The sequence below is a fragment of the Bremia lactucae genome, linkage group LG11, assembly GCF_004359215.1.
Source record: "Bremia lactucae strain SF5 linkage group LG11, whole genome shotgun sequence".
In the NCBI taxonomy this organism is placed as follows: Eukaryota; Oomycota; class Peronosporomycetes; order Peronosporales; family Peronosporaceae; genus Bremia; species Bremia lactucae.
Genome location: NC_090620.1, coordinates 3552430 through 3564909, shown reverse-complemented (window position 1 = coordinate 3564909; position 12480 = coordinate 3552430). Strand labels below are relative to the sequence as shown.

General features: G+C 45.4%; 4 protein-coding genes across 4 annotated transcripts; all 4 read left to right on the top strand.

Moving 5' to 3' along the window:
- Positions 1-4465: 4465 nt before the first annotated feature.
- On the top strand, positions 4466-6016 carry CCR75_007207 (uncharacterized protein; the record flags this gene model as incomplete). Its single annotated transcript, XM_067965270.1, has 1 exon — positions 4466-6016. One exon carries the CDS (start codon positions 4466-4468, stop codon positions 6014-6016), a length of 1551 nt encoding a protein of 516 aa, XP_067817309.1.
- Positions 6017-7277: 1261 nt separating this feature from the next.
- CCR75_007208 (uncharacterized protein) lies at positions 7278-8729 on the top strand (the record flags this gene model as incomplete). The annotated part of the gene is made up of 1 exon (XM_067965271.1): positions 7278-8729. One exon carries the CDS (start codon positions 7278-7280, stop codon positions 8727-8729), a length of 1452 nt encoding a protein of 483 aa, XP_067817318.1.
- Positions 8730-8801: 72 nt separating this feature from the next.
- CCR75_007209 (uncharacterized protein) lies at positions 8802-9107 on the top strand (the record flags this gene model as incomplete). Its single annotated transcript, XM_067965272.1, has 1 exon — positions 8802-9107. One exon carries the CDS (start codon positions 8802-8804, stop codon positions 9105-9107), a length of 306 nt encoding a protein of 101 aa, XP_067817319.1.
- A 743-nt stretch (positions 9108-9850) lies between these two features.
- On the top strand, positions 9851-11608 carry CCR75_007210 (uncharacterized protein; the record flags this gene model as incomplete). The annotated part of the gene is made up of 1 exon (XM_067965273.1): positions 9851-11608. The coding sequence occupies one exon, from the start codon at positions 9851-9853 to the stop codon at positions 11606-11608; it is 1758 nt and encodes a 585-aa protein (XP_067817284.1).
- Between the last annotated feature and the right edge of the window lie 872 nt (positions 11609-12480).

The following is a 12480-nucleotide window of genomic DNA, read 5'->3' as shown; positions in this document are numbered from 1 at the left end:
TACGATACAGACGGCGCGGAGCGCGTCGTCTGTTACCAACCGCGTCAGCTGGGACTAGCTGAACGCAATTACCCAGTGCATGACAAGGAACTCCTTGCCATGTAATATGCACTGGCTAAGTTTTGGGTATATCTCCTCGGAGATAGACCGTTCATCGTATATAAAGACCGTGCGTCATTACGCACGGCCGTAAATAGCCCACACCTCTCGCAAAGAATGGCGAGGTGGCTATCCTTTTTCGCGCAGCATAATTTCTCCGTCGAATAGAAACCAGGACGACTTAATGTCGTCCCTGTTGCGTTATCACGCCGACCCGATTTCGGGTCAGCAGTGCACTCCAACAGTGAAAATAATCCTCTGTTGCAACACTCACTACGAGTGTTCCATCATCAACCTTAGTTGATGACATAAAGAAAGCCTACACAGAAGATAAGGATCTTTTATGTTTGGTGGATCATTTAATGAATCCATCCTATAATCTTTTGAAGATTTACCAGCTTTATATCGAACGTTATCCGATCGATACACAACCCACAACAGCTTATTGTATTACGCAGCCGTCGCCGGCGACACTTAACGTGTCGTCGTCCCAACTCAAAATGTTATGCGCTTGCGCATAATGTATGAGTGTCACGATGCACCAATAAGGGGCATCGTGGATGAGAGAAAACTTACCTCGCAGTAAGTCGCGACTTTTACTGGGCCTGCCAGTATCAGTTCGTGTGCAAGTACATTCGTGCTTGCGAGGTATGTCAACGGGTGAAGCTTAGCTCTTCATGCCGTGCACCTCTTTAACCTTTACCACTTCCGGCATCGTGTTGGCAGTCCGTATCTATGGACTTCGTCTTCGGATTACCTGAAGACGATCACAAAAACAGTGGAATTCTTGTTTTTGTAGACAGATTCAGCAGGATGGTACATCTTGTTGCAGTACCAGAGTCGATTACGGCTCCGAGCTGTGCCCGTGTCTTTATCGACACGGTATTTAAACTCCACGTTTGCACCGTGAATTGGTCTGAAATATCGATCCACAGTTCATGGCGGAGTGTTAGCAATCCGTACACGGCTGACTGTGTCAACATCCGAACACCCAGAAACGGATGGTCAAACAGAACGCGTAAATCGCGTCCCCGAAGAGATACTTCGAGGTTACATCTAATCGTATCCGAATTGGAACGATTTTTTACCGATGGTCGAATTCGCCATCAATAATTCGGTGCATGCGTCTACAACGCAACACCGTTCTTCGTGAATGGCTTACGCCATCCTCGCATACCCACCCAAAAAGAGGGATCCTCTTGTTTAAGGGGGGGGTGGGCTCGCACAAGCAAAGCCATTTCTGGCTCATGCTCATCACGCGCTGAAGTTACCAACGACGCGGGCGATGTCGGTGTCGAAGCAATTGACATCAAAGATAAAAAGGATCGAACGATTAGAAAATCATAAGATATAGCGAGCTTGCACCGTCTGCTCCAACGAGTTACGTTTACCGCGCTCGCGTTCAAGGTTCTCCTCCAATACATGGAGGTTGCGATCGAGTTTGTCGATCTCCAACTCTAGATCCGACACACGGTTCGGATCCAATTTTTCATCCTCCATTGCAACTATTGGTGGATTCCCACGGTGGTCAACGTTTCCTTGTGGAACGCATCATAAGCCACTGTGATGTGAAAGGCAGCGAACGAGTTATCTTGTTCGCTGGCGTGGTTATCTTCCTTCGCATGACAGCTGGGAGCCTCGTTCCCAGCTGGTTGTTGACGTTGAGGGTCTCGTCCGTCAGTATAAGGGAATCCATCCGATGGATCAGAAAGTCCATGGAAAAACACGTGCCCCTGGCGCCTGTAAATGAATTGCAAAACGTCAATCGCTTCACGCATCTCGATCGAGATGCGAGCCATACCCCAGGGCGAAGAAAATGATAGATTCCCCTTTTACTATATTCGTGTTGTCAACACAACACGGACAGGGATCACCCCACCTGAGGCATGGAAGTCCTGCCTCACGTGACAGCCGATGCAATTTATACCTTGCACCGGTTGGAGTTCGTTTCTCAAACTTAACGCGAATTGCGTTAAATCTTTGAAAGCAGGCTTCGCGTCCAATGTCTTTGACATTGCGAATGAATGCGCTCTAAGCTTGCATAAGCGAGCCTTTATCTCGCTTATCATTGCCACTATACCATCGATGCTTGAAAAAAAGCATCGAGATAAAAACCTTCCTTAGCGCGAAAGTTCTTCACGCTAGGATCAAGGCCATGTAGCTATGTCGCAATAACTAAGTGTATTTATTGTGAGGAGTAGTCTCTCCAGACAAGCTATTAATTAGCTGCTCGGGCAGCAAAAGCCACGGCTTCTTCTCAGGGCAAGACGAGACATTTTAGTGTCTGCGATCCCGTGAGTGGGGTACACACTGATGCAGGGCTACCACAAGAACATATATTACGATGGCTTACACCATCGTCATCACCACGCACTGAAATATGTGGCGGTGACGGCACGGGAGACGGTACTGGCGATGAGGAATCATCCTCATCGTCGGAACCGAACACGCTGTAGCGAATGCTACCAGCACGTTTACTCGATCGTTTTAACAAAGTGGTCTTATAGTGACCACTCTTCCCAATGACAGTCAGAGTGATTGGCGTTTAAGGAAGGGTGATGTAACGGGTGTATCGTTACATGAAACTAATAATTAAAGGTTGTTAATTATTATATTATCTTTAAGGTAGAGAATATTTGGAGAATATTACTTTACATGGTACTATTTTTACAGCTTATCCATTGGTAGATATAGACCATTATATCTACTTTCTCCGCGGTCCAGTCAGCGCTGGACGCGCGCAAACAGAAAGACAGATAATTCTTTTTGTAACGGGGCACTACGACTTGTACTGTTTCAGTACATGTCCACTTCGCACTGCCTCAGTGCGAGTGGTGCCTTACGTTATTTCACGTACACTAGTACGTGCAGAGGAAGACTTCTCTTAAGGTAACTAGCTTAGGAGGCTAAAATGAAAACTGTATTATATATAATTAAGTGTCTCGTGTTTTATCTTTGTAAATGCTAACTTAGTTATAATCTAATACTAAACGTGTAAATGAATTCTTATCTCTATCTTATCTGTAACTCTCTCCTAGATTACTCCTACAGCTGATTAGTCTGCGGAATAAATAGGTATAATGGTCTATACCTATTTATGGATAAGAATTTTGATTATCACTATATAAAGTAATATCCTGCAAATATTATTTAACTTTACGATGATATATTAATTACCAACCTTTAAGTGTTAATTTCATGTAACGATACACCCCGTTACACTTTTAAGAAACATGTTTTGTATTAGTTTATAATTAAGTTAGTTTAAAAGATAGAAACAGAAGAACTTAATTATATTAAATACAGTTCACTTTAAACTCTCTTCAAAGCAAGTGTTTGAAAGAGTGTCTTCCTCTGCAAAAACTAGTGTACGTGCAGTGACGTGAGGCACCACTCGCACTGAGGCAGTGCGAAGTGGACTTGTACTGAAGCAGTACAAGTCAGTAGTGCACCGTTACAAAGTGTGCTTAACGGGGGGTAAAGTTGCTCTCATGATACAAAGTCGTTTTCAGTGTGTGACATTGTCAGATATATTTCGCTTCCTCTTTGCACAAAGCTGTATGACCCATGATACATTGGCAATCAGCGTCTATTGTCCGTCAAAGTCGGACTTCATTCATGGCAAGCATCCCTCTTATAAATGCGTAGCTCCAAAAAAAATTATGGAGACAAACTGCCAGAATTAGGCATAAAATAAACATTCGAATGTCCCACTTCCTTTGATGAGATCTGAAACCGGCTTCCTATCCTTTTGATTTCTGTCTTTACGGATGATAAAGAATCAAGTTTTAATAAAACTACATGCGTAAATTGGCACTTTGTCGTCGTAAGCCAAAGATTGTATTATTGCTACAATACTATAATTTGTTCAGAGGCTACTTTTCCTGTCCCGTCTGTAATTCAATTCCGTACGTTCGTGTTTCCTTCAAAAGTTCAGGGAACGTTTTCGCATCGGAAACCTGGGTACATTCGTCAAGCCTCAGATACCCACTACTGATTTACATATGCCTTCTAAGATCGATCGAGTCCACGGAGATGGACACTACCTTGTGAGAAAAAAACACCTTAAACACATTCCAACACCGCCATTCCCCTCCCTCGAGCTACCTCAATATCTTTGGATCGGTGCGGTCGCCATTGGCAGTGTCGTGCTCGCACCAAATAGTAACGAAGCAAACTTTACTTTTTAATGTCTCAAGTTTAAACAGGCCAATACGGAGCTGATTTGCCGAAAAAAGGCGTCGTCTGCAATAATCTCAGTTCTGGACATCACAGAAAAGTAAAATAAATGGGAGCGCCTGCTGAAGTCATTTTATCTTTTGCGTGCTAGAGCGCGCAGATTTGGTGCCAAAAGACAAAAGCAATCATGAAGACGATTTCGGCCCACGTTACTGGTTTCTACCACTCGTCCTTCCACGCGTACACGACGGAAGTGAATGTAGACGGCCACCGCTGGCGCCTTGGACTGCGCTACAGCAAGTTTCACGACTTTTACGTCCAGCTTGAGGCGATTGAGTCGGACTTTGCAGCCGATTTCCCGCCCAAAGGCACACTTTTCTTTAAACCCAAGCCCGAAGAGCGACAAGAACAGCTCGAAGTCTTTTTGCAACAAGTACTCGCGTACTACGCTTTTAAAGGGTATCCCAGCGAGCTTGAAGAGCTGCTGTGTGACCTTTTGAAAGTGCCGCGTCACCTTCGATTTCTCGACCGAGAAGATGATGACGCATCGACGAGTACTGAAAGTGGGCCAGATGAAATCATACCTGATCCTCCATCGAGTTCAGACAGTGCCAGTTCTCTTAATGAAGCTGATTTAATTGAAGAGGACAAGCCTCCGATTGCCGAGCTCGAAAAGTTGCACAAAGTTGAGGAAAAACAAATAAGTTCTGGTATCAAGAACGAGGAAACGGTGTTGTCGACTCAAGTGGCGAGTGGTGCGACTAAGGAGATTCTTATTGCTGAGAAACGGGACGAGGCTGTGTCCCAAGACGAAGCAGAGACTGTTGCGGAGAGGCTTACGGAAGTGGAGGATATTGAGGAGGCCAAGCAGATTCTTATTGCGGAAAAACAGGACGATGCTATGTCCCAAGACGAAGCAGAGACTATTGCGGAGAGGACTATCGTAGCCGAGAACGTTTCGGAGACCAAGGAGGTCTGCATGGCTGAGGAATTGGACCATGAGGTTGCTCAAGACGAAGCAGAGACAACTGTGGAAAGGATTGTAGAAGCAGAGACAATTGTAGAAACGGAGAATGTTGACGAGACCGTGAAGACTCGCTTGGCGGAGGAACAGGACGACGCTTCTGCTGAAGAGGAAGTAGAGGCTATTGTGGAGACGATTTTAGAAGCAAACATCATGAAAGAGGTGGAGAAGATGGCTGAGAATGACATTGCTGCCATTGACATTGTGGAAATGACGATGGAGAGCGTCATTGCTACTGTAGAGATGCAGCAAGAGACGTTTGAGACGGATATTGCTGTTAAAGCTGCAGCTCCAGAAGAGGACATTGAGCCAATCCTAGCGGTTCCTTCAATTAACGAGCCCTTGGTCGAGACTACAATCGAGACAGCAGTTGCTGCTGCCGACGAGCTGATTGAGGAGCACGTAGCAGAGGCAGTTATTGACACGAGTGAAGTTGACGAGGATCCAGAAGCAAGTAGTATGGAGGAACAAGATGCTGGGCCTACTGCGGTTAAATCTATTGAGTCGCAGGATGCGAAAGAGCGAACTGCCAGTGAAACCAGTCCATCAAACGATCAAGTGGAACCGATAAAGCTCGCAACGTCTTGCTTCTGTCTCAATTCGTATCTTCCAGAGCCATGGGTCGAGTTCTTGCAACGTCGCTGCATGAACAAGACAAACATTGTGATATTATGTGTCGCGTTGATCCTTCCTTTGGTCTTTGCACGCAGATAAGTTGGTCGGGTGGATCCCAGAGTACAAGATCAAATGTCATACTAAAATTCAATGAATAGCGAAATTTGCGTAAAATTTGTGATTGATCGCTTCCATCTTAAGTTTTGGCTACGAGTTGCCCTCGAGCAACTTTACTAGATTGATCGCCTGGCGAGTTCTTTTAACGATCTATTGATTCTCGTCTGATACAATGAAGGATAACTTCAAGGTGGACAGATGCGGCTTCATTATTGCACCAGCTGGGAGGGTTGAAACAAGACAAAAACAGATTTGCGAATGACGCCAAAAGCCGTGATTATTGCTCTTAGTCTTTCTTTCGATTGAAATCTTTTCAGCGGCAGGGATCTGGTGTAGTGATAGGATCATTTAGGCGAGGGAAATAAATTCTTTTTTGAATGATGTGGGTTTGTTATTTTGGCAGAAGTGATAACTGATTGCTTTGTTGTCTGCTGAAAGGAAAGAGACTGTGACTGGAACGGCAGCCGCAATTTGTGGCTGCATCAAGTACAAATTGACAACTTCCCACCAAATGCCGCTGGTTTCAAGCCGTACCTCGAATTTAGTGTTTGCGACAAAGACGCATAACTTGTTACTTTTAAGCAGGTCCCACTTGGAGACGCGTAATGAAGGTGATGAAAAGAGTCCGAGTCTATTACACTATTGCTCGGCCTCGTTTGAGTCGTTAGAATGCAGCCTCAAACCATTTGCAGAATCCAGACTGATCATCGATTCTAAAGAGATTTGACGAACAAACCTCCGAGGAAAAAATACAAAGCATTCGTATCCGCAATTTTTTAAGAATAGTCAAGCTAATGTAAATTTTCTTTTCTAAATTCCTTTTTTAACGATGCCCTCAAATTTGCAGGTAGTGTAGAAGCAATCAATACTCTCTGCATCCCAAGCCGTTTTAAGCATTGGCACTGGTATTATCAGATTGATATTGTTAGACGGCTGGCGTTTTTTTAGCACTATACTTTATCTTTCTCAAAGGATGGGATCCGCCCCATCTAACCGACAGATGAGATAAAGTGGAGGGTGGCTGAAAGCCTACAAATTACCGTGGAATGAACATTGCGTGCACTTTTTTCGATGCCTTTACGATTCTATGCGGCTTCCGTTCAGCAAGTGGTCTATCGCTACCCATACGGCACGGCACATACGCACGATCATTTGCTCTCACTTTTTTATCATCCTCATTGAGCCTACTTGACAATCACTACACGACGACACACGCACAGCAAGAGCTCATTCTATCATTGACATGAGAGAGATCGACGCACGCGTCACTGGATTCGACTACTCAGCATATCATGCGTACACGACCGAAGTCGAGGTCGATGGCCGCACGTGGTCGCTGGGTATCCGCTACAGCACCTTCTTCGAATTCTACACGAGCCTCATGGCTCTCGAAAAGCACTTTACGGTCACTTTTCCGCCCAAGGGAGGCCTCTTCTTCTCGCCGCCACCCGAGGAGCGCCAGGAGCAATTGAACGAATTTCTAATGACCACACTCGCTTACTTTGACATGCGAGGACATCCGAAACGCATGGAGGCGCTACTAAATGAGCTACTGCAAATTCCGCAACACTTGGGTTTTAAAGAAGACGACGAGGACCGCACAGCTAGCGAGGGTAGCTCTGTAGCCGAGGAGCTGCTACTTGACACGCCCATGCCTACCCATCACCTTGACGAAAGCTTTGACGAGGACAAAGGTGTGATTGAATCACTTAATCTGGAACAATTCAGTCCTGACAAAGTTGACCACGAGTTGCGATCGACCGCAACTAAGACAGAAGCCATGGATACAGAGTTCGAGGAAAAGCCAAAAATCGTTACCCAGGTGACACCCTCTCAACAGTCGGAGGAGAAGGATCTTCTTTCCGAACACGAGCAATTCGAAGATATGAAAATGAAGGCAATTCTGTCCATTCTTAACGAAGTGATCGAGGCTGTAGTAGTCACGGCGATGAAGCAAGATTTCGAACAAGCCAAGGTCGTTGAGACGCGACGGAGCGGAAAAGGAGTTGCTGAAGTGCACGATGTTACGAAGGACTTGTCGCTAGCACAGACGAGCCAAATTGAAGAGGAGCCAGTCTACGATTTGTCGACAGAACGACTTGTAGCAGTTGCTGAGATCCAGCTGTTGGATAGTGACACAAACATGTCATCGAGCACAGCTGCGGAGGAGACTGACGCATGTGAATCCGAGGATTTGGCAGCAGATGTGGTAGACGAGTCGATATGTGAGATTACTACCAATCCCGTCGTGAGCTGGTTTCGCCGTATCGGCGCTTTTGGTCAATATGCTGCTGAAATGACAGAAAACGTACTTTGTCCGGAAGAGGAAGTTGACAATGAGGCAAAGGTGCGAGAAAAGGCAAAAGCTAACGAAGCACGGGCGAAGCGTGACTTAAAGTTCGAGACAGCAGCGGGCGAAGCAATGGCAAAGATGGACTTGGAGGCGAAGGCATTTGCCGCTGAAGAAAAGGCGAAGCGTGATTTGAAAGCCAAGGCAGCTGCCGCTGAAGCACAGGCGAAGCTAGACTGTGAGGCTAAGGCAGTTGCCGCGGCAGAGCTGTTGCGTGCCGAACAGGAACATTATCGTCGAACGGAGCAGTACCGGTACCCCATCTTCTTTCAACCTTTCAACTGCGACGAAAATACATTGCGATTTTCAATGTCGCAGCGCTCGTGTGACTGCATTGCTTTTTAATCAGCATCGTCCGCCAGCTATATGTGTAAGAATTAGTTCTGCGTGAATTAACGTTAATAATTAAGCTCTAAAATGGGCATTGAGGTTCAATTACCGTACTTTAAAAGCCTCTTCATATCTACGGTCGTCATTCGCGCTGCTTCAACCAAGTTGCCTACGTCCAAGGTCTTAGGCCTAGGAATCCGCTCGAGTCCGGATTTTGTAAAGTTGACAGTGGCATCCGAGGTAGTGGCTCCAAATCACACTGTACGAGTAGTGTCTCAACGAGCTGTCTCAAAATCGTGGAGTAACTTATTTGATATGTCGATGGAATGTGCCTCGAAGCTTCTTGTAATCACGAGCTTGGCGTGTCGTGGGGACGACAGCGTTAAGATTTAAGCGACAGTAAACTTCCGTGCTGACAGTACACATATTAGGCTGCTCGAAGATGGCGCATGTTGAATACACAGTAAAGTAGGGAGGTCACACATTTATAACTGTTTGGTGGATTGTCCTTTCCAACCAAATTTACTTGCTAATCCACATTCTTAAGAAACGGTCGCAGTTCGCATCGTATGAACTTCAAATTTCGGCCTTTCACATCGTGCTCAGATCGGACGAAGCCTATACTGCACCCAAATCGAGAGCCGGCATTGTTGGAAAAAAAATCGGCTGCTATATAATACTTCTTGAGTATAGAATCGTGAGTGGGTAAACTATCGGTTCCAGAATTGCTGCTTTTTGATGAATTGCGGCTATTTATTCGAGATATGATGGATAGGCAAGACTTCGGTCCAGACCGTATCTTTTGATTGATGCAAACCAGACCATTAGTTCATGCATTCCCTTTGAAGGCAGCATGAAAGCTGCAAACTATCGTACAAAAGCGTGCACAGCTTGATAAAGACCCTTCGGCATGTAGCTAAATGGCTAGTAAGTCTAATAGTATAAGCGTTGCATTTATTTATGCTCAGACTTTGACCGGACAACCGGCTCGAAAATTCTAACTTGGCGCCCCCTTTTTGCGCTATCGTACTGGGAAGACGTGCCTTGCGCATGATCTCTAAACCACTCATCGCGCGCCTATGGCGCCATTCGACAATTTACGGTGTCGAGCGTACGTAGTCCGATAGAAAGTAGTAATGGTGACGAAAATGACAGCAGCGAGACCCTCGCTGGCGACGCTCTCAGCGCGCGTCACAGGTCATGACTTTCGGACATTTTATGTCTACACGACGGTCGTGACCCTCGAAGGCGCGAGCTGGTCACTGGCCATTCGCTACAGCAAATTCCTGTCCTTCTACGACGCCCTGCGTTCCGCTGAACGCACTTTCAAGTTTGATTTTCCACCCCGAGGTGGCATCTTTTCCAAACCAAAGCCGGACGAGCGTCAGGTGCGCTTAGATGCATTTCTCCAAGCAGTGACTAAATTCTATCGGCTCAAGAAGCAGCCACCAAGCGTGACGAGGCTTCTGTGCGACTTTCTTTTGGTGGAACGGAACTTTTCAAGAGCCAACAAGTTTCAGACGACGAAGGAAAAGCCCGTCGAGACGCCTGTGCTCAAAGACATGGGGACTGCGAAAACAGCTCCGCTTTCGCTCAAAGCTGAAGAAGGCACCAAAGCATTGGTCAATGCCACGGACGGCATTGCTGTGCTGTCTGGCATCAAAGAAACTGCCACCGAATTAAACAAAGAGAATTGTGAGGCAACGAAGGAAGAGACGAAAGGAGCAGCAACGACGGATCAACAAGATCTGGCAGATTTTGAAGTGACTCAGACCAAGCAGACAAGGGAAGAAGGGAAGGATGCCGAGACGGAAGCAACGGTGGAAAAGGTGGTGGAGAAAGAGGATGCAGTGATGGCGAAAGAGTGGAATGAGACGAAAGACGCGTTGAAAGAGGACAACGTCAAGGCAAAAGAGCCTGCTGTAAGCGTAAATGAAGTGAAGGAAAACGAAGTCAAGACTGTGACATACGTTGAGGTGAAGGAGAGTGAAATACAGGCGACACAGTCGAAAGAGAAGGAAGTCGAGGTGAAGGAGAACGAAGTCGAGGTGAGGGAGGACGAAGTCGAGGTGAGGGAGGACGGAGTCGAGGTGAGGGAGGACGAAGTCGAGTCTATTGAGCAAACTGTCGAGGTGAAGGAGGACGAAGTGATCGCGACAGCGTCTACGGAGAATGATACCGAGGAGCTCGAAGTCGTGGTGAAGGAGGGAGTCGTGCAGGCGATCGAGTCGAGTGAGAAAGATACCGAAGTGGTGCAGACTTTTGTGGAAGAAGTGAAGGATAGTAAGGTCATGACAATCGAGACGAAGGAGGTACAAGTAAACACGACTGAGACGGAAAGGGCTGAGAATGAAGGTCTCGAGACAATGATAGAGGCTACGCGTAACGAAGAGGAGAAAGATGACGCGAAGAAGGAAGAGGTCAAGAACGCAAAAATTGTTGCTACTGTCATTGAAACGAGGGAACAAGACATTCAATCCGAACCCGAGATGTCGCCTATTACGTCTAGAACGAGTGGACCCATTGTCGTGGAGACGAATGTGACGAGTCAGCCGTCTTCTCACAAGACTATAGTGGGCAAAACAGTGACAATTACGAGCCAGTTGGACGACTCGCACTCGTTTACGGTCGAGATGACGGAGACCAAGGCTTCGGTCGTGACGCTTGCCGGCAAGTCCAAGAAGAAGAAACGGAACCATCGTAGAAAATCAATGTCAAATGCCCCCGGGTCGTCTTCGTCCACGGGGAGCGACGGCTTTGAGTCGCCCGTGGGTGTCGATCAATTGGGTCGTGTTTCGGACGTGACACTCACGGAAGCGCAGAAGAAGGCGCGGAACCAGCGCCGCAAGGAAAAGCGAAAGAAAAACCAAAAGAAGTTTCTCTCAACGATGTAAAGCTGCGGAGAGAAAGAGTAGTTGATATTGATAATGAATATTTTGACCATGCGAGGATAGCCTGACGTGTTCTGTCCGATACCTGCTTCTTATCATACACATGTAGACAGCGTCACTACCTTCTTGGTAATAAAACATAGATAAAATGTACAAGCGTTGAATAAATAATGTACAATTCTACGTGAATTAAAAGCTGTCTTTGCTTTCAAATAGAGCTGTTACTTGTGCTCAATTCTTTATAAACAAATTCATTAAAAATAAAGAATTTCTAATTTTTATTCTTACTTTTGTCAATATTGATATACATGGTTGTTTTGTTAATACTCCCATACATGGCAATATTATGGCAGTAATGTGACAGTGCTTAAATACAAGTTTTTATGTCAACCCGCTAATCGATGCTAGTACGTAGAACTTAATGTTTATACCCTTCCGTGTACTAAGCATTCCTTAGTATTGATCTAGAGTTGCTAAGCCACGCTTTGGAATATAAAAAATCTTCCTCTGCACCAAGTGTAACGGGGTGTATCGTTACATGAAATTAACACTTAAAGATTGTTAATTAATATATTATCTAAAAGGTAGATAATATTTGAAGGATATTATTTTATATAGTAATATTCTGAATTATTATCCATTAATAGGTATAGGCCATTATATCTATTTATTCCGCAGACTAATCAGCTGTAAGAGTAATTAAAGAGAGTTACGAGTAAGATAGAGATAAGAATTCATTTACATCTTTAGTATTAGGTTATAGTTAAGTTAGCATTTACAAAGATAGATTAAGAGACACTTGACTATATTTAATACAGTTTTCATTTTACCCTTTTAAGTCTACTTGTCTTAAGAGAAGTCTTGCTCTGCACGTA